This window comes from Anolis sagrei, chromosome 1, assembly GCF_037176765.1.
Source record: "Anolis sagrei isolate rAnoSag1 chromosome 1, rAnoSag1.mat, whole genome shotgun sequence".
Classification (NCBI taxonomy): domain Eukaryota; kingdom Metazoa; phylum Chordata; class Lepidosauria; order Squamata; family Dactyloidae; genus Anolis; species Anolis sagrei.
Window position 1 is genome coordinate 162,579,638 of NC_090021.1, and position 22,859 is coordinate 162,602,496.

The 22,859-nt window shown below is 44.4% G+C and overlaps 1 protein-coding gene across 1 annotated transcript in view; it reads left to right on the plus strand.

Annotated features, from left to right (window-relative positions):
* The first annotated feature begins 12,034 nt into the window (after window positions 1–12,034).
* KMO (kynurenine 3-monooxygenase) overlaps window positions 12,035–22,859 on the plus strand; it is a 50,472-nt gene continuing 39,647 nt past the window's right edge. The window contains exons 1-4 of the mRNA XM_060783676.2: window positions 12,035–12,152; window positions 14,619–14,688; window positions 21,223–21,320; window positions 22,221–22,310. Coding sequence (XP_060639659.2) covers window positions 12,099–12,152; window positions 14,619–14,688; window positions 21,223–21,320; window positions 22,221–22,310 — 312 coding nt within the window. The 5' untranslated portion in view covers window positions 12,035–12,098. The remainder of the gene's footprint in view (window positions 12,153–14,618; window positions 14,689–21,222; window positions 21,321–22,220; window positions 22,311–22,859) is intronic.

Below are 22,859 nucleotides of genomic sequence, written 5' to 3' on the forward strand. Positions count from 1 at the left end.
CTTTTAAACAGGAGCTGGGTCCGTTGTGCTTTTTCCTTCATGACAGGGGAATGGACAAGAAGGCCATGTAGTTTCTTCCAACTCTATGATTAATGACATTTTTACCACTTGAGGGAGCTCCTCTTCCAGAAACATGCTAGAAATATCAGGTTTGATCCAATATGAAAAGATGGAAAACTCTCAAGATCTAAGATTATCTCCAGGCCTGAGATACTTGTTTGTGAGGAGAAGCAGGAAGCATCTGCCATTTCTGGTATCTCTTCCTTGCCTAAGGTAGCAGATCATTCAGTCCATGCCACTGAACTGCTAAGATTTCTCTAGGAGAGCAGGAATGAATGGAAAGTGGTTCAGGATTTCCTCTGAGTTCTCAAAAGTAATTGCAATGGAGTGTATTTTTGACTTCCAATGTTTTAGGAATTATGACAACAAAAGCCCCCCTTTCTTCTCAGTTAAGTTGCAGGAATCAAGACAATTATTTATTTATTTATTTATTTATTTCGGGTACTTTTACCCCGCCCTTCTCAACCCCCGGGGGGGGGGGGGCACTTAGGGCGGCTTCCAGCCTTCAATTAAACACAATAACACAATAAAATACACAACAAACAGTAATTATAAATAATTAAAACATTAAATTAATACAATAAAATCTACTAGAAAAAAGCCAGCCTGGTGGCCATCGTTTTGCCGAGTTCTGTAATTAGTGAGTCCATTCATCTTATCATAATCTGTTTCCAAAGCTCTTGTTGTCATTGTCCTTGTCGGTCTACCAGATTACCCAAAGGCCTGGTCCCATATCCATGTTTTTAAAAAGAGACTTCTAAAAGAGAGGAGGGATGACAATGATCTAATTTCCCCGGGGAGTGAATTCCACAGGTGGGGGGCCGAGAGCAGGGCCTCTCCAGAAGATCTTCAATTTCTAGGCGGGACGTAGAAGGAGATATGTTCGGACAGGTACGCTGGGCCGGAGCCGTATAGGGTTTTATAGGTCAATATCAGCACTTTGAATTGTGCTTGGAACTGTATCGGCAGCCTGTGGAGCTGACATAACAGAGGGGTGGTATTCTCCCTGCATGACGCTCCGGTGAGTAGTCTAGCTGCCGCCCGTTGGACTAGTTGAAGTTTCCGAACAGTCTTCAAAGGCAACCCCACGTAGAGCGCGTTGCAGTAATCTGTTCGGGATGTAACAACAGTGTGGACCACTGTGGCCAGATCAAACTTCCCAAGGTACGGGCACAGCTGGTGCACAAGTTTTAATTGTACAAAAGCTCTCCCGGCCACCGCTGAGACCTGGGGTTCCAGGCTCAGTGATGAGTCCAGGATCACTCCCAAGCTGCAAACCTGCGTCTTCAGGGGGAGTGTAACCCCATCTAACACAGGTTGTAACCCTATGCCCTGTTTGGCCTTGCGACTGACCAGTAGGACCTCTGTCTTGTCTGGATCCAGTTTCAATTTGTTAGCTCTCGTCCAGTCCGACACAGCTTCCAAGCACCGGTTCAGAGTCTGGACAGCCTCCTTGTTGACAGGTGAGAAGGAGTGACAGATTTGGACATCATCTGCATAAAGATAACACCTCATTCCGAAACTCCGGATGATCTCCCCCATGCGGCTTCATGTAGATGTTAAACAACATCGGGGACAGTATTGAACCCTGTGGGACTCTACACATCAATGATTGTGGGGTTGAACAGGTGTCACTCAATAACACCTTCTGGGACCATCCCTCGAGAAAGGACTGGAGCCACTGCAAAGCAATACCCCCAAGTACCATGTCTACGAGGCGTCCCAGAAGGATATCATGGTCAACGGTATCGAAGGCCGCTTCTTATGGAAGAAAGGGCAGTGCATTTATTTGTGAAAGGCTTTCCCTGCAAGCTCTAATTATATTTTTGAATAGGCCCCTATCACAGAGTTTTCTTGGCAAGGTTTGCCAGTGCCTTCCCCTGAAGCTGAGAGAGTGCGACTTGTTCAAGATCATTGAGTGAGTTTCATGGCTGAGTAGGAATTTGAATCCTGGTCTCCAGAGTCATAGTTCAACACTCAAGCCACTACACTACAGTGGCTATCTTTGCTTTTTTACTTGTGTTTGATGTTTCATAACTTCATTGTTATTTTGTTTAACCCAGCACCTCAACCAATGGCTGATACCAAATGAGAGACTCCCTCCTGGGCACACAGAAGACTGGGCGACTTGGAAGGCACTGAACAGGCTGCACTCTGGTACCACGAGATGCAGAGCCAACCTTGAGAAATGGGGCCACAAAGTGGAATCCTCGACATGCGAGTGTGGAGAAGAGCAAACCACCGACCACCTGCTGCAATGCAACCTGAGCCCTGCTACGTGCACAATGGAGGACCTTCTTGCAGCAACACCGGAAGCACTCCAAGTGGCCAGATACTGGTCAAAGGACATTTAACCAACTACCAAATCTGTTCTGTTAGAAATGTAATATAATGGACTGGTTGCTCTGACATGACAAATAAATTTTGTTTAACAGTGCTATTTATGTTGTATTCTCTTCTAGGTGGCCAACAAAGTGGCACCAATCACATGGCTGAATTATGACTGGAATGTCCTCATCTGATACTTCATTTCACAGCAGTCAGTTTCGTCCTTCCATATTTACTCAGATGTAATCCTACTTAATTCAATGGAACTTACATCAAACATAAATTGCATAAGATTGCAGCCGGTCTAGACATTAGTTACACTGAAGGATGAGATAACACTGCTGTTATGCCACCACAGTATGTATTGCATATGCATGTGCAGAAAGGAGAAGGGACACTAGTCAGTCTTCCTTATCGAAGGGTTCAACCAGCTATGGTTGAATTTTAAAAAATCAAAACAAATTCATTTTAATAAATCATTGTATATAAAGGGATCTGAGCATTCATGGATTGTGGGATCCACAGGGCTCTTAGAACCCAATTCCTGTTGTCCTGCATGCTATAACTCCCAATCTGATCCAATGAAATATGCAAGAGCTGAAAACAGGAACAGAAATCAATTTCAGATGGACATTGGAGACAAACAGTTCCCAAATCCTGCATGCCCTCAAGGTACAAGCATGGGCATTATATAGAAAAGGATACACATTGGATAACATGACAAACAAAGGTGATTGTTGAACTTCTAGGATGCACGGCATCATTGGACGAAGGGCTTTGTTTATCCCTGGCTGCTGATTGGCCAAACATTTAAAGGCCTGTGAATCTCAGCAGTGGATTGGCCAAGTGGTCTGATGGAAATTTTAATAAACTGGTTGCATTTGAAGCAATCTGCTGTCTGTTTGTGTCCACCCTCTGGAGGTTGGGAAAGAATGTGGAATGGGTTGTAGGTATTTCGGGCTTTATGGCCATGTTCTAGAAGCATTCTCTTCTGATGTTTTGCCTGCACCTGTAGCAAGCATCCTCAGAGGCTGTGACCTCACTACCTCTGAGGGTGCTTGCCATAGAAGCAGGCAAAATGGCAGGAGATAATGCCTCTAGAACATGGCCATATAGCCCGAAAAAACCTACAACAACCCAGTGATTTCAGCCATGAAAGCCTTCGACAATACAATGTGGACTGGGTTTGGGGACAAAACAAACCTTTTTGCATCTGTAACTTTTTACTCCTTTCTATACTGAATGTTGCAGTGTGCTGGCAGATAGGACAAACCTATAGCTACAAGTTGAAACATCATAGTCTGAGCCTTTGCTCTGCTTATCACGTCTACTCAAGCAAAATAGACCCCTCTCTCTCATCTGAGGCTCCTTCTCCACTGCCATATAAAATCCAGATTATCTGCTTGGAGTGGATTATATGGCAGTGCAGACTCAGATAATCCAGTACAAGGCAAATAATATGAATTATCTGCGATGATAATCTGAAATATATGGCAGTGTAGAAGGGGCCTGAGTCCCCTCTTCCAGCTGGCTGCCTCTGGATCTCATGATGATCTCCTGGTGATGAGATATGAATGTCATAATAACAATGTAGAAGCATACGAGAAGCTCGGCCTGAACATTGAGAAAACCAAAGTGCTGTTCCAGCAGTCACCAGCCAACCCCTTTCCAATGCCAGAGATACAGCTTAATGGTGTTACATTAGAAAATGTTAACCATTTCTGCTACCTTGGCAGCCACCTATCCACCAAATACAACACTGCCTGAGCTCTGCAAGTGCAGCATTTTTCCGAATGAAGCAGAGAGTGTTTGAGGACCGGGACATCCATAGGGATACCAAGGTGCTTGTTTATAAAGCTATTGTCCTCCCAACCCTGCTATATGCCTGCGAGACGTGGACTGTCTACAGACATCACATGCAACTCCTGGAACGATTCCATCAGCGCAGCCTCCGGAAAATCCTGCAAATCTCTTGGGAAGATGGGCTGACAAACGTCAGCGTGCTGGAAGAAGCAAACGCCACCAGCATTGAAGTGATGGTCCGCCAGCATCAATTCCGTTGGACCAGCCACGTTGTCCGGATGCCCGACCACCATCTCCCAAAGCAGTTGCTCTACTCTGAATTCAAGAACAGAAAACGGAACGTTGGTGGACAGGAAAAGAGATTTAAAGATGGGCTCAAAGCCAACCTTAAAAACTCTGGCATAGACACTGAGAACTGGGAAGCCCTGGCCCTTGAGAGCTCCAGCTGGAGGTCAGCTGTGACCAGCAGTGCTGCAGAATTTGAAGAGGCACGAATGGAGGGCGAAAGGGAGAAGCGTGCCAAGAGGAAGGCGCATCAAGCCAACCCCGACCGAGACCGCCTTCCACCTGGAAACCCATGCCCTCACTGCGAAAGAAGATGCAGAGCAAAAATAGGGCTCCACAGCCACATACGGACCCACAAGAACACTGGAAGACAATCATCCTCGGAAAGCGATGACACATAGAAGAATGGAAGTTGTCCCAGAAAAGAAGAGCCAAAGGGAGCCAGTGGAGATTCTTCATTTCTATCCTTGCAGCACATTAGATAAAAATACTCTTTGAAATGTCAGCATCCTGGTGGGCAATTCATCAGCCCATCCCATAGATTAGGAACAGAATATGGAGGTTCTCTATATTCTTGCATCAACTGTTACCTAATGTTGGATGGAAATAACCCCAGTAGTACATGATGTTTCTGATTCAATGGCTGTGCTGCCACCACATTTGGGCATATTGAGTATTTTTGCCAAGTTTGGTCCAGATCCATCATTGTTTGAGTCCACAGTGCTCTCTGGATGTAGGTGAATTACAACTCCAAAACACAAGGTCAATGCCCACCAAAGCCTTCCAGCATTTTTCTCTCTTAGTCATGGGAGTTCTGTGTGCCAAGTTTGGTTCACTTCCATCATTGGTGGAGTTCAGAATGCTCTTTGATTGTAGGTGAACTATACATCCCAGCAACTACAACTCCCAAATGACAAAACCAATCCCGTCCCCTTCCAACCCTACCAATTCAATTTTGGGCGTGTTGGGTATTTGTGTCAAATTTGTTCAGTGAATGAAAATAGATCCTGTATATCAAATATTTACAATACAATTCATAACAGTAGCAAAATGACTGTTATGAAGTAGCAATGAAAATAATTTTATGGTTGAGGGTCACCACAACATGACGAACTGTATTAAGGGATCACGGCATTAGGAAGGTTGAGAAACACTGAGCTAGAGAAAGAATCCACTTTAAATCCAGTTTCTGCCTCCTGCAGAATTCTGGGGTTTGTAGTTTAGGGAGGAGCCTTTAACTGTCTCACTAAACTACAAACCCCAGAATTCTTCATGAGGCAGACACCAGATTTAAAGTGGATTCATTCTCTAGTGTGATGAAGTAGTAAATCTCCTTCAAACCCTTTCCATTCGGTGAGAAATAGGAAGGTGTGTCATATGTAATGTAACTGGGAATTGCCAGATATTGATCAGATTTTTCATCTGTTTCCAATTTTAATTGCAAAGATTATTTTAAAAGATTCAAAACTTAGCTTTCCTGTGCCATTTACTTTCCTATGCCATTTAATTTTTTTAAAAAAAATGTTTTGTCATGTCAGGAGCGACTTCATCTCATCATCTTTCATCTTTAATTACTTATTAATCGCCCTCCATCCGAGATGCTCCAGGCCATTTACATTGCATAAATTATACAGGATAAAACACATACATACAAATATTAAAATTAACATGGGTCAAATGCTCTAGTAAAAAGCCAGGTCTTAAGTGCTGGGATAAAATGCCCTGAGTCACGCATGGCTCTCAAATAGGGAGGCAAGGAATTCCATAAGGCAGGGGCAGAAATAGAAAAAGCCCTGCGTCTGGTGCTCTCCAAGTGCACTTTCCTAGGACCCGGTATATAGAGCAAATCGCGTTGGGATGGTCGTGGCGACCTCCGATGATGGTAGAAGGAGAGACGGTCTCTAAGATACAATGGACCCTGGCCATATAAAGTTTTAAAGGTCAGGACCAGCATCTTATACAAACCACGATACTCAATTGGGAGCCAGTGTAGATGCCGCAGCACTGGTGTTATATGGCATTTCATGGGCGTTTTTGTGAGTAACCTGGCTGCTGCATTCTGGACAATACGGAGCTTTTGGGTCGTAGAAATAGGAAGGCCAACATACAAGGCGTTACAATAGTCCAGCCTAGATGTGACCGTGGCATGGATGACTATTGCTAGAGCCTCATCCGACAGGTAAGGTGCCAGTTGCCTCGCTTGTCGAAGATGGAAAAAGGCCTGTTTGCTGGCAGCAGCGACCTGAGCTTCCATTGTCAGCTGTGAATCCAAAATGACACCTAGGCTCTTAACGGTAGGCGATGGAGATAGAGCAGCACCATCAAAGGTAGGTAATGGATGGGTCGGACCTATTGGGCGGCCATGCCAAAGGATCTCAGTCTTCGCCGGATTCACCTTCAGTCTGCTACCACTTAGCCAGTTCGACAGAGCCTCCCAGGCATAAGGTGAAATTGTCAGGTATTGACGTTACTCCAGGCTCCAAGCACAACAGGAGTTGGGTGTCGTCCACATATTGATAGCAGTCCAGGCCGAATCTCCCAGCCAAACTGGCAAGCGGTCTAACATAGATGTTGAAAAGAAGAGGGGAGAGAATTGCACCTTGGGGTACCCCGTATAGGAGGGGGGAACTTTCGGAGACTTGGTCCATATATTCCATGCACTGACTCTGATTTCAGAGGAATAAATTGAACCAGTTGAGGGCCTGACCGCGAACTCTGGACATGGCGAGACGGTGGATCATTAAATCGTAGTTAACAGTATGAAACGCTACAGTAAGATCGAGAAGTACCAGAAGCGCTGATCCGCCGCTATCAGACTGACAATGAAGTTCATCTGTAATGGCAACCAGGACCGTCTCCGTCCCATGACCCGGGCGAAAACCTGACTGGAAAGGATCCAGGCCGGCTGTGTCATCCAAAAATTGCTGCAATTGTCCCAATACAGCCCACTCTATCACCTTAACTAAGAATGGAAGATTAGAGACAGACGATAATTGGCAAGAGTCATAGGGTCCAGGTTAGGCTTCTTCAACAAGGGACGGACCCTTGCCTCTTTTAGGTTATCCGGGAAAACCCCTTGTTCAAGAGAGCCATTGATTATATTGTTCAAAGGATCGAATAGTCCTTCCAGGCAGCTCTTAACCAGCCAAGAGGGGCATGGATCAAGGGAACAGGTGGTTGGTTTTGCAGCAGCCAGGATTCTGGTGACATCTTCCATGTCTAGCGGGATGAATTGATCAAAAATAGGCCCACTAAACGGCCACGGAGTCTCCAGCTCACTCAAAGTTTTGGGTGTAGGGGGCAGTTGCTGCCGGAGCAAAGTGATTTTGTCAGTAAAAAGCTTCTGGAATGCCGCAGCTGTAGGAGCCATGGTTGCTGGGTTCTGGCCTGGGGATCATTAAATTGTAGGCAACGGTATCAAACGCTACGGTAAGATCAAGAAGTAACAGAAGCACTTGAGAAACTGCAAGTCGCTTCTGGTGTGAGAGAATTTGCTGTCTGCAAGGACATTGCCAGGGGATGCCCAGATGATTTGATGTTTTTATCATCCTTGTGGGAGGCTTCTCTCATGTCCCCACATGAGGAGCTGGAGCTGATAAAGGGAGCTCATCAGTCTCTCCACGGATTTGATCCTGCGACCTGTCGGTGTTCAGTCCTGCCGGCACAGGGGTTTAACCCACTGCGCCACCAGAGGCTCCAATTTTAAAATGATAGGTCAGTATCCAAGTGACTACCAAGGGGTCAGCCCAGAAAACCCCAAGTGCACCAGCACCCCCCCCCCCCAAATACTTTAAAAATAATAACTTACCTGGCCACAATTAAACTGCTGCTGGAGCCCTCTGGTGAGTAGAAATGACACGCCAGGAGGCAGGGAGCAGGGGCGGCAAGAAGCGATTTTCCTCCTCATTACTTTCTCCTGGCACATCATTTCTACATGCCAGGAGAGCTCTGGCAGTAGTTTAATTGTGGCTAGATAAGTTATTTTCTTTTTTAAAGTCTTGGGTGGGTGCGGGAGGGGGGGGGGTTGGGTGTCTTGCTGCCCGGATTATCGATTTTAAATCCAGCTTGGCACTGACTTTTCTGCTGTGTGGAATCAGCCTTAGAGAGAAACATGCTTTAGGGGCAGAAGGCAAAAAATGTGGGGTTCCATTTCAAAGCCCTCCTCTTCAAAATGGGGACTTACCCATCTTTACCCAGAGGACCTTATTCATCAGCTTCCCCGAGACAGTGTTCCACAGCTAAATCAGCTGTCAGACATTACGATGCAAGTGAAGATCTGTCTCTTCAGCAGGCCTACCCAGTCAATTTTAGCTTGTGGATTTTATTTGCATTTATCAGCCAATTTTAACAGCATTTTAACTCTATGTGTCTAAGAATCAAAGAGTTGGAAGAGACCTCATGGGCCATCCAATCCAACCCCCTGCCAAGAAGCAGGAATATTGCATTCAAATCACCCCTGACAGATGGCCATCCAGCCTCTGTTTAAAAGCTTCCAAAGAAGGAGCCTCCACCACACTCCGGGGCAGAGAGTTCCACTGCTGAATGGCTCTCACAGTCAAGAAGTTCTTCCTAATGTTCAGATGGAATCTCCTCTCTTGCAGTTTGTAGCCATAGTTCCGCGTCCGAGTCTCCAGGGAAGCAGAAAACAAGCTTGCTCCCTCCTCCCTGTGGCTTCCTCTCATATATTTATACATGGCTATCATATCTCCTCTCAGCCTTCTCTTCTTCAGGCTAAACATGCCCAGCTCCTTAAGCCGCTCCTCATAAGGCTTGTTCTCCAGACCCTTGATCATTTCAGTTGCCCTCCTCTGGACACGTTCCAGCTTGTCTATATCTCTCTTGAATATTTTAATAGTGTTTTATCTCTTTTCTTTAATGATGTTGTACCCTGCATCGAGCCTCAAGAAGTGGGTAATAAATGTTTATGGTTATTACTTACTTACGTACTTACTTACTTACTTACTTACTTAGGCAATCCCTCATTGGCCGAGTAGGATAGTCTTCCAGGAGCAGTATTCTGGTGGGTCCGTAAGTGACTGTGGAGCCCTATTCTTGATCTGCATCTTCTTCCGCAGCGAGGGCATCGGTTTCCAGGTGGAAGGCGGTCTCAGTCGGGGTTAGCTTGACGCGCCTTCCTCTTGGCACGTTTCTCTCTTTCATGCTCCATTCGTGCCTCTTCAAATTCTGCAGCACTGCTGGTCACAGCTGACCTCCAGCTGGAGCACTCAAGGGCCAGGGCTTCCCAGTTCTCAGTGTCTATGCCAGAGTTTTTAAGGTTTCCATTTTCCATTCTTGAGTTCGGAGTAGAGCAACTGCTTTGGGAGACGGTGGTTGGACAATGTGGCCGGTCCAGCGGAGTTGATGGCAGAGGACCATCACTTCAATGCTGGTGGTCTTTGCTTCTTCCAGCACGCTGACGTTTGTCTGCCTGTCTTCCCAAGAGATTTGCAGGATTTTCCGGAGGCAGCGCTGATGGAATCGTTCCAGGAGTTGCATGTGACATCTGTAGACAGTCCACGTCTCACAGGCATATAGCAGGGTTGGGAGGACAATAGCTCTATAAACAAGCACCTTGGTATCCCTACGGATGTCCTGGTCCTCAAACACTCTCTGCTTCATTCGGAAAAATGCTGCGCTCGCAGAGCTCAGGCAGTGTTGTATTTTGGTGTCGATGTTGACTTTGGTGGAGAGGTGGCTGCCAAGGTAGCGGAAATGATCAACATTTTCTAATGTTACACCATTAAGCTGTATCACTGGCATTGGAGAGGGGTTGGTTGGTGTCTACTGGAACAGCACCTTGGTTTTTTCAATGTTCAATGACAGGCCGAGCTTCTCATATGCTTCTGCGAAGGTGTTTAGAGTGGCTTGTAGATCTTCTTCTGAATGGCACAGACGACGTTGTCATCACCATACTGGAGTTCTATAACAGATGTTGTTGTAACCTTGGTTTTGGCTTTCAGTCTGCTGAGGTTGAATAGCTTGCCATCTGTCCGATAGATGATTTCCACTCCGGAGGGAAGCTTCCCATCAACAAGATGAAGTATCATAGCAATGAAGATGGAGAATAGAGTTGGGGCAATAACACATCCCTGTTTGACACCGGATTCCACTTTAAATGGGTCACTTTGGGAGCCATTGCCGTCCAAAACTGTTGCCATCATGTCATCATGGAGGAGCCGCAGGATGTTCACAAATTTGTTAGGGCGCCCGATTTTTTGGAGGATGGTCCAGAGAGCGCTGCGATTCACTGTGTCGAATGCCTTTGCAAGGTCGATGAATGCCAGGTACAGAGGTTGATTTTGTTCCCTGCATTTTTCTTGGAGCTGTCGTGCAGTGAAGATCATGTTCACAGTTCCTCTGGAGGGGCGGAAGCCGTTCTGGGATTCTGGGAGGGTGTCTTCTGAGAGGGGCAAAAGGCGGTTTGCAAGGATTCTTGCGAGGATTTTCCCAGCGGAGGTTAGAAGGGAGATACCTCGATAGTTTCCACAGTCTGTTCTTTCCCCTTTTTTGAAGTGGGTGATGATGATGGCATCCTTGAAATCTGCTGGTATTTTCTCGGTCACCCACACTTTTTCTATGAGCTGGTGGAGTTGTTGTGTCAGCTCAGGTCCTCCCTCTTAAAAGATTTCAGCAGGGATCCCATCAGGTCTGCTGGCGTTGTTATTTTTTTGTTGGCTGATGGCATTGCTAACTTCTTCCAAACTAGGCAGTGCTGCAAGCTCATCCCTCATTTGTTGTTGCGGGATTTGTGAGAGAACCTCTTCGGCCACATTGGAGCTGCGGTTCAGGAGGCTTTGGTAGTGTTCTTTCCAACGTAGTGCAATTGATTTTTGGTCCTTCAGGAGTTTGGTTCCATCTGATGAGCGTAGAGGCTGTATGCCATGGTTTCTTGGTCCATAGATGACCTTTGTGGCTTTGAAAAATCCCTGAGCATCATGGGTATTTGCCAGGTGTTGGATTTCTTCAGCCTTCTTTGTCCACCAGATGTTCTTGAGTTCTCTTGTCCTTCTTTGGACCTCAGCTTTTGCGCTGGCGTAGATCTTTTTCTTAGCAGCACAGTTGATGTCTCTCTGCCATGTTTGGAATGCTTTCCTTTTCTTGTCAATTAGCTGTTGGATCTCGATGTCATTTTCGTCAAACCAATCTTGATGTTTCTTGGTTTGATATCCAATAGTTTCTTCGCAGGCTGTGATGATGGAAGTCTTCAGATTGTTCCAGTGTTCCTCAACACTTTCGGTGTGTTCTGTGGGTAGATGGTTCTTGAGTGCTGTTCAGAGATGGGCTCGTTTGGAGGGCTCCTGAAGGGCTTGGGTGTTCATTTTGCGCCTTGTCTTTCTTCCTTGGAGTCTGTGTTTGGGGGCGATCTTGATAGCCATCGTGGATCGGATCAGCCTGTGGTCAGTCCAGCAGTCATCAGCACCTGTCATGGGTCTTGTGAGGAGCACGTCACCTATAAACTGATTAGAGATTAAATTGTTGCTTCAGCTATTCGGGTTATTCCAGTTAATGAATAACCTGAGAGGGAGGGCGGTGAGGATAATGAATTGAGAGTCCAGATTTCTACTTGCTACTGGAAACCTGTAGACTGACTCTTCGTCCCTGGAGTAAGCAGAAGCCTAGTCATGGATCCTTCTGATACACAGAGGAAAACAGTAGCTATTATTGGAGGAGGATTGGTAAGAAACTTGGACTTTGTACAATTATAATGTTACTCTTCATAACAAAACTAGCTGTCCCTTGCCACGCATTGCTGTGGCCCAGTCTGGTGATCTGGAAAATAAAGTAATGAGAAAGTGTTGGTTTCTAGTATATGTAATTTCTTTATGCTTTGGGGTAAATGGTATTTCTTGCTGCTTCTTTGTCTGGTTTGCCTACTCTTGAACATGCAACATACAATTGTCCTTCTTTAGGGATCCCTTTCAAATCTGTGATACTATATATATCTGTGTGTGAATCATATCTATCTATCTATATCTATGGCTGGATGGCTCTTTGTCAGGAGGGCTTTGATTACGTTTTCTTGCCCTGGTAAAGGGAGTTGGACTGGATGGCCTTAAGTATTTTCTGTTGGTCATGAGGATTCTGTGTGGGAAGTTTGCCCCAATTCTGTAGTTTGTGGGGTTCAGAATGCTCTTTGATTGTAGGTGAACTGTAAATCCCAGTAACTACAACTCCCAAATGTCAAGGTCTATTTTCCTCAAACTCCATATGTGTTCATATTTTATTTATTATTTATTTACTGTATTTGTATACCGTCTTTCTTAGCCAATTGGCGACTCAAGGTGGTTTCCAACAAATTAGTACATATAAAAACTTAATACAGATTAAAACAAACATTATAAAACACCATAAAAGCAATAAAAACAACATCATTAGCATTATTATCAAGCATTTTCCAGTTCCATTGTCAAATCGTCCAATTTCCTATATTAGCTACTCTGCATTTGTTAACGCTTGCTCGAACAGCCATGTTTTAACTTGCCTCCGAAACGTTAAGAGGGAGGGAGCAGATCTAATCTCCCTAGGGTGGGTGTTCCATAGCTGAGGGGCCACCACTCTCTCGTCCCCACCAAACGTACTTGAGACAAAGACGGGACCGAGAGCATGGCCTCCCCAGATGATCTTAGAGTCCTCGATGGTTTATAAGGGGTGACATGTTCGGACAGGTAAGTTGGGCCACAACCGTATTTGTTGAGTATATTGAGTATTTGTGCCAAGTTTGGTCCAGATCCATCATTGTTTGAGTCCACAGTGCTCTCTGGATGTAGGTGAACTACAACCCTTAAACTCAAGGTCAATGCCCACCAAACCCTTCTAGTGTTTTCTGTTGGTCATGGGAGTCCTGTGTGCCACATTTGGTTCAATTATTATTATTAATTATTAAACTTTATTTGTACCCCGCTAGCATCTCCCGAAGGACTCGATGTGGCTTACAGAGGCCAAGGCCTCAACACAACAACAGCAAACAATAACGATACAATACAAAGCAAAAATTAAAACATAAGCAATGACAAAAACATTACATTATTACACATTAAAAACAGGCCGGGCCAATGATGGGTACAGGTTAAAAAGTGCTGGATGTTACGGTGGTATATTGGAATTCTGGGCAAGTGCAATGTGCAGAGTCTTAACTCTAATAAAGTGCTTCTGGGACATGGTGCTGGGGGGTTATCCTATTCTCGTGGTGGGGGGTTGTCCTATTCCATTATTGGTTGAGTTGAGAATGCTTTTTGATTGTAGGTTAACTATAAATCTCAGCAACTACAACTCCCAAATGACAAAATCAATTTTTTTAATGATGGTCACTCCTTGGGTTAGTAGGTGTATTGTGGCCAAATTTGGAGTCAATTTGTCCAGTGGTTTTTGAGTTATGTTAATCCCACAAATGAACATTTCATTTTTTATTTATATAGATTTCAGAGCTAAAAGGTCAGATTACTGTTTTTCAAACAGCTTGTGTAGCACTGGACTTACAGGATGGGGTGTAATCTGCTCTGGTTCACACCATCAGAGGGGTGACACCAAAATGATGGTCTACACGTTTTTGTGCAGTGTTTTATTATTACTTTTATTTAAACTATCTCTGTAGTTAGATACAACCAGCTTTTTTGTATGTTAAGTTTACATGTATTGTATCAATATCCCTACAAGACTAAAACTCTATGCTTTTGAACCCTTTAATGTATATGTGCTCCAGTTACACATTATTACAATTATGTTTTGAAATTTTTTTCTGCATGCATGTCAAGCACACACTGTGGTTTCTATTGCTGCTAGTTTATAATTATTGATTCTGACAAATTGAGCTATGATATTGTGGACTGAGCTGGCTACGGGAGACTGTGCATGAGGCTGACAACCATGAGTCTTTGGTAAAATGATGCAAAGCCTGCTTTTCCCTGCATTACATATCTCTCAAAAGTATAGAAAGACTGCTTTGGCGCCTCTTAACCAATGTCCTGGTGTTTGGTTTACATTCAGGGTTAGATAAATATTTGGATGGAAGTCTTTCTGTCTGGTGATATTTTTTGATCTGCCCCTTCTTGAAAAGCCTTTAGACACATCGTATATTGCAGAATTAAGTGGTGTCCCCAAACCTTCATAATTTTAAACACTTTTCCTAATTCTTTTGTTTGCAGGTAGGTTCTTTAAATGCTTGCTTCTTTGCAAAAAGAGGCTGTGTAGTGGAACTATATGAAAGCAGACCAGGTATGCCTATTTTGATAATATTCTTAACCAGGGGTCCTCAAACTAAGGCCCAGGGGCCAAATACGGCCCTCCAAGATCATTTACCCGGCCCTCGCTCTGGGTCAACCTAAGTCTGAAAGCACACAACAACAACAATCTTATCTTATCAGCCAAAAGCGGGCCCACACTTCCCATTGAAATACTAATAAGCTTATATTTGTTAAAATTATTCTTCATTTTAATTATTGTATTATTTTAAAGTGATTTTTGCACTACAAACAAGATATGTGCAGTGTTCATAGGAAATCATTCATGTATTTTTCAAACTCTAATCCGACCCTCCAACAGTTTGAAGGTCTGTGACCTGGCCCTCTCTTTAACCAGTTTGAGGACCCCTGTTCTTAACTAAAAACCAACTGTCATTAAAATCCTGCTCTGAGTATATACATGCAAATTCTGTTCGGTAGATATGTATTAGGGCTATGCGATCAATAAAATAAGTTTCAAAGGTTACTACAAAATTAGGGGACACTGTCATTTCATTATTAAAGGATCATTAGTAAAAAAAAAGTTGTTACATAATGAGAATAACGAAATTTCATTATTGTCTCATTATAGTAATTGCACAAGTGGGGAAATTTCAAGGGCTCCTTTCTCCCTCAATTTTTACATGTATTGGGATGAAACTAGCTACAATGGTAGAGCACATTTACCACTGTTAGCCCATCAAGTTTCAGAACGTTTTACTTATTCATGGATTTTTGGGGACTTTTCAAAGTTTTTATAAACAATGTTTTTTAAAAAACCACAAGAGCCATCTCCTTGAATTTTCTATACAATGATATAAGATAACGGGATCATTCTCTCCATCTTTCAGAAATATTCATATATCTACTGATTTTAGGGTTTTTTTAAGTTTTGACAAAAACATTTTTAAAGCCATAACAGCCATCTCATTGAATGAATATTAACCAATAGAAGGGGGACATGAGAGAAGCCTCCTCGCAGGATTGCAAGACATCCGGGCGTCCCCTGGGCAACGTCTTCGTAGACGGCAGATTCTCTCGCCACAGAAGCGACCAGCATGCAAGCAAGCAAGCAAAACAACCAACGGTCCTTTTCAGGACCAACCATGACAATAATCTCAATCAATATCGAAGGCATGTCAGCTGCCAAAGAGCAACTGCTCTATGAACTGTGCCGAGATAAGAAATGTGGCGTGCTGTGTGTCCAAGAAACACACAGGGATGAACAACAGAAACGACCCAAAGTTCCAGGAATGGTCTTAGTAGCAGAAAGACCACATGCGCAGTATGGAAGCGCCATCTTTGTCAAACCAGGCCTCCAAGTCAGCAGTGCCCACAATACTGAAGAAGACAATATAGAGGTTATAACAGTAGAGCTTAACAACATCACCATCACCTCTGTGTACAAGCCCCCAAATGAAGAGTTCTGCTTCTCCTCCCCCGAGAACTTTGACAGGCACCAAAGGGCGGTAGTAATTGGGGACTTCAACAGCCATAGCCACGTATGGGGCTATGCCCAAGAGGACAGAAATGGAGAGGCTGTCCTGTCCTGGTCTGAACTGCACAAACTATCACTCATCCATGATAGCAAGCTCCCACCATCCTACAACAGCGGGAGATGGCACCGAGGCTACAACCCAGACCTCCTATTTGTAAGCGACAGCATCGTACAGCAATGCACCAAATCAGTGGGACCACCAATCCCAAACACACAGCACCGACCAATAGTATGCCAACTGTTCCCAACAATAAGGCCTCAGGAAGTTCGATTTAAACGAAGATTCAACTTCAGAAAGGCAGATTGGACTAAATTCTCAGACATGTTAGATGACATGATCACATCGGCCGCGCCAATCCCTGAGGAATACGAGCACTTTATTGAAATTGTGAAAACCTGCTCACGGGCTTCGATACCAAGAGGCTGCAGAACCAACTACCTTCAGGGCATTACCCCTGAAACAGCTGCCTTGCTGGAAAACTATTACAGGCTCCACAACAAAGACCCATTTAGTGAGCAAACCCTCCAGGCAGCGCAGAGCATTGTGTCCTCCATCTCTGAAGCCAAGAAAGAACAGTGGATCAAGTTGATCACAGAGGTCGACATGGGCAGGAGCAGCCAGAAGGCGTGGAGGCTATTGAGACGGTTGAGCAATGACCCCTCACAAACTAATACCCATGCCAACATAAAGGCAGATCAGATAGCACATCAACTCTTGAAGAATGGGAAACCCAACTTTGCCACCAAAGTAGGAAAGAAACCAATAGCCAGGCAACCAGAGATTGAGAACAACAACCTCCATGAACCCTTTACATCTATTGAATTGGACATGGCTCTCAATAAATGTAAAAATGGCAAAGCAGCTGGCCTCGATGACCTACGGATGGAACAAATCAAGAACTTTGGTCCCAAAGCAAGGCACTGGCTGATGGAGCTGATGAACAACTGCACGGCATCCTGTCAGATCCCCAAAATCTGGAGGAAAGCAAGAGTCATCGCCATCTTGAAGCCAGGCAAAGACCGTAATGACCCAAAAAGCTACAGACCAATCTCCCTGCTGTGCCACCTCTACAAAGTTCTGGAGAGACTTATTTTGCATAGAATTATGGAAAAAATAGACCCCTGTCTGATCCCACAGCAAGCTGGCTTCAGAAAAGGCAAAAGCTGCACATCGCAAGTGCTGAACCTGACTCAGCACATAGAAGATGGCTTTGAAAGGCAGCAGATCACAGGAGCTGTCTTCATAGACCTATCAGCAGCCTATGATACTGTGAACCACCGCCTCCTCCTGAGAAAAATGTATAATATTACAAAGGACTACCACCTCACCCGCCTCATAGGAAACCTGCTCCAAAACAGGAGCTTTTTTGTTGAGTTTCAGGGCCAGAGAAGCAGATGGCGGAAACAGAAGAATGGCCTGCCTCAGGGGAGCGTGCTCGCTCCATCCATGTTCAATATCTACACAAATGACCAGCCACTGCCAGAAGGGACAGAGAGCTTCATCTATGCTGATGATCGTGCCATTACTGCTCAAGCAGGGAACTTTGAGACTGTAGAACAGAAGCTCTCCGAAACTCTAGGTGCTCTTACTGCCTACTACAGGGAAAACCAGCTGATCCCTAACCCATCTAAAACACAGACATGTGCCTTTCATCTCAAGAACAGAGAAGCATCCCGAGCTCTGAAGATCACCTGGGAAGGAATCCCACTGGAGCATTGCAGCACACCCAAATACCTGGGAGTCACTCTGGACCGTGCTCTTACTTACAAGAAGCACTGCCTGAACATCAAGCAAAAAGTGGGTGCTAGAAACAATATCATACGAAAGCTGACTGGCACAACCTGGGGATCACAACCAGATACAGTGAAGACATCTGCCCTTGCGCTGTGCTACTCTGCTGCTGAGTATGCATGTCCAGTGTGGAACACATCTCACCATACTAAAACAGTGGATGTGGCTCTTAATGAGACATGCCGCATTATCACAGGGTGTCTGCGCCCTACACCACTGGAGTAATTACACTGCTTAGCCGGTATTGCACCACCTGGCATCCGCCGGGAAGTAGCAGCCAATAGTGAAAGGACCAAGGCAGAGACATCTCCAGCTCATCCCCTGTTTGGGTATCAGCCAGCACGCCAACAACTTAAATCTAGACATAGTTTTAAGATCTACAGAGACCCTCGCTGGAACACCCCAGCAAGCGAGAGTCCAAAAGTGGCAGGCTCAAACTCAGCACCTCAACCAATGGCTGCTACCAAATGAGAGACTCCCTCCTGGGCACACAGAAGACTGGGCGACTTGGAAGGCATTGAACAGACTGTGCTCTGGCACCACGAGATGCAGAGCTAACCTTCAGAAATGGGGCTACAAAGTAGAATCCTCGACATGCGAGTGTGGAGAAGAACAAACCACTGACCACCTGCTGCAATGCAACCTGAGCCCTGCCACATGCACAATGGAGGACCTTCTTGCAGCAACACCGGAAGCACTCCAAGTGGCCAGATACTGGTCAAAGGACATTTAACCAGCTACCAAACTCACAAGTTGTGTATTTTTCTGTTTGTTTGCTTTGTTCTGTTAGACTGGTTGTTCTGACACGACAAATAAAAAAACCAATAGAACTTCCATTTAGGGATTTCTTCCCAGCCCAGCCCAGAGATTTACTCACTAGAAGCATCAGTCAATCCTCTTCTTTGCAGATTCCAAATGTAAATATAGTAAATAAATAAATAAATGGAACTCTGGCTGTCTTCTGCTACAGAGAGACAAATATCACCTTTCTCCTGGTGCTTAGCAGAATTCTGGGAAATGTAGTTTAGGGCAGGGCCTTTTGAATTCTCTGGCATAGGGCTCTTTGCATTCCCAAACTACATTTCCAAGAATTCTGTGCTTTCTCAGTATTCCCCCCAGCAAACTCTGCTTTCTCTCTGCTGCTTCCTTCTCCTAATGGCGAGAGGCCATTAATTTAAAGAGCAAAAGCAGCCTTTTTGACTTTGCTTTGCTTCCTTGCACTAAAAATGAATCTGACTTCATGAGACTTCTGGGATTTACAAAATTCAAATTGAAAAATATTGAGTAAGTTTCGATTCTTAAGTTTCTGGTGCGGGCCATGCCCAAGTGTTGGATATCACATCATAAGTATGAATTTAACAAATGTGATATGACTTACAATGACTAACAGAAAAATTTCACACCCCTAATATATCATATATTAGGCTTTCATTTATTACCACAGTTTTGTTTTATATATACAGTCTGTTTTGAACCTGGGGGACTTTGCAATGCAACGTGTCTTCCCCTTCCCTGGTCATGAGGGCCCCCTGATCCAAAAAGGGTGTGTTAGGAGGAGACAAGGATCTCCAGAGGGAGGGAAAGATAAATTGTGTGAGTCACTTTCCATTTGCCCACTCATCAGGTACAATCCATGGTATATATGCCTTTGGTGGTGTTGGTGTTACTCTGTGTAGTAACAGTGATGGAAGCTAGATTATTCATTAAACTCTCGCAAGGGATCTGGTCTTATCTCTGGAAAAAAAGATCAACCATTAGAGCAGTGGTTCTCAACCTGGGGGTTGGGACCCCTGGAGGCATCACGAGGGAGTGTCAGAGGGGTCACTAAAGACCACCGGAAAACACAGTATTTTCTGTTGGTCATGGGGGTTCTATGTGGGAAGTTTGGCCCAATTCTGTCATTGATGGGGTTCAGAATGATCTTTGATTGTAGGTGAACTATAAATCCCAGCAACTACAACTCCCAAAATATCAAGATCTATTTTCCCCAAATTCCACCAGTATTCACATCTGGGCATCTTGAGTATTCGTGCCAAGTTTAGTCCAGATCCATCATTGTTTGAGTCCACAGTGCTCTCTGGATGTAGGCAAACGACAACTCCAAAACTCAAGTCAATGCCCACCAAAACCCTTCCAGTATTTTCTGTTGGTCACGGGAGTTCTGTGTGCCAGGTTTGGTTCAATTCCATCATTGGTGGAGTTCAGAATGCTCTTTGATTGTAGGTGAACTATAAATCCCAGGACCTATAACTCCCAAATGTCAAGGTCTATTTTCCCCGAAGTCCACAAGTGTTCACATTTAGGCATACTGAGTATTCTTGCCAAATTTAGTCCAGATCTATCATTGTTTGAGTCCACAGTGCTCTCTGGATGTAGGCGAACTACAACTCCAAAACTCAAGGTCAATGCCCACCAAACCCTTCCAGTATTTTCTGTTGGTCATGGGAGTTCTGTGTGCCAAGTTTGGCCCAATTCCATTGCTGGTGGAGTTCAGAATGCTCTTTGATTGCAAGTGAACTATAAATCCCAGCAACTACAACTTCCAAATGACAAAATCAACCGCCCAACCCCACCAGTATTCAAATGTGGGCATATCGAGTATTTGTGCCAAATTTGGTCCAGTGAATGAAAATACACCCTGTGTATCAGATATTTACATGACGATTCATAACAGCAGCAAAATGACAGTTATGCAGTAGGAAGGAAAATAATTTTATGGTTGGGGGTCACCACCACATAAGGAACTGTATTAAGGGGTCGCAGCATGAGGAAGGTTGAGAACCACTGCATTAGAGGTATTATTAAGAAATGCTCACTGTTCTTCCTTTTTTCAGGAGAAGGACTCTTTGTAGACTCCATCAGATGAGGAAAAATGAATGGATCTGTCAAAGTCAGTTTCACTCATTTTCCTCTCCACATACTACTTTCATCCCACATAATGGCAAGCTTGCAAAATTGGAAAATAAAATAATACAGGAAATTCTGGAGAGAGAGAGATTGACATTTTAAAATCAGCTGCAAAAGTGGGACAAGAGAGGATTAATTGGACTTGTCCATGCCAAATTGGAACAGTTGCCATTGTCATACTCCCACCAACTCCCTGCAAAATCTCTTTTCTAACCTCACTCAAAACAATATTGTGATCTGAGAACACTAGGGACTTTTGAAACCAAAGTAATGTAGCAATCCATTACAACAGATTATCGCCTATTACAATGTGTTACTGCATTTCCTTTCAGATATCCGTAGTTCCAATGCCATTCGGGGCAGAAGCATTAATTTGGCCCTTTCTCATCGGGGAAGGCAAGCTCTCAAGGCTGTTGGAATGGAAGATCAGGTGACCTTGCCTTTAATAGAAAATGTTATGTGCTTCTCATTTTCGGTAATATAATTTTATTTTAAGGTTTATTTTAGTTTCTTCATGAAGAAGATGGACAGCCTGGCAGCATACGCAGATGCTACCCTTCAAGTGACTGCCGCACCCCTCCTCTTTTTCTGCTGACTTTTATACTCAAGTAATAGGTCATGGAAAGTACTCTCTTTCCAGCCCCTCTCCCTTGACCTTTTGATAGAAAGTACCTTCTTGTACCTGCAGACTCTGCGCTTAACCACACCTTTGAACTTAACCACAATACAACTTCCGGCCTCTACATGTCACATCTTGTTTCTTAAAAACATTTTCTTCTGTGTTGCTCCTTTTCAACAGAGAAAGGGTATATTTCTCTTTTGCTGTTAATTTCATTCAAAGTCCTTTGCTTAGCATTTGCAAATTTCACTCAAAGACCCTTTCAAGCAAGGGCATTTAAGATGGTATTTATTCATCAAATTTCAAAACCATAGTTTTTTGCGCTACTAAGGGTATGCATGGAAATATATTTTGAGGGCCACACATATACCATCACACCCAAGTATCCCTTGATAGGGACAATTTCATCACATTTTTTATCTTATTTCGGCTACCTGAGATTTAGAAGTGGCCTTTGTTTCAATATAAATTGACCCAAAATATACTTCTAGATTCTGTTGGAAAAGTCTGAATGACCAAAATTATCTCCTACATTGCATAGGCAGAAGTTGAGAGCATTCTGAGAAGTTTGGGGACTATCTAGGGCCACACTTTCCCCATCTCTGCTTTGGATGTTTTTATAACTACCTTCTTGCTTGCTCTTCTTAAAGAAGTCCTATTCTTTAGGATATTTGTTTTAAGACAACCCAACTGTCTCTTTTTGGATTTCAGATTGTGTCTAAAGGCATCCCCATGAGGGCAAGAAAGATCCACACACTCTCAGGCAAACAATATGCCATTCCCTATGGAACAAAAAGCCAGGTATCATTTTAATGTGTTTGTATGTTCCTGGAGTTTGGGCAGTGCCAATATAAAGAGGGGGCAGACAGAGGTGGGCCAAACCCCATGGCTAAAGACGACAAGGAGGAGGAGGGTGGCGGGGCCTTGGGTTTGGTGCCTCCTGAAAGGCCACTGCCACCATCGCGCCTGCTGCCACCATCTCCTCCTCCTCCTCCTAAAGGGGCAGTGAACACCCCCACCTCCTCTCTAAGTGGCTGCCAAGCCTATTCAAGGTTGGATGCCTAGCCATTCTGGCCATGCAGCCTTTGTTTGTCGGGGTGGGGGGGCGGCACATTTCACATGACACATCTGGAGACTACGGGCAACACATAGTTTGGAAAGCTCTTCTTTAAAGTCTTTCTGATCATGCTGTGGTTCCAAACGCTTGCTCAAAGAACCAGGTTTTCACTCTTTTTTGAAAGGCCAGGAGGGAGGGGGCTGATCTAATATCCCTAGGCAGGGAGTTCCACAGCTGAGGGGCCACCACAGAGAAGACCCTGTCTCTCATCCCCGCCAAATGTGCTTGTGAAG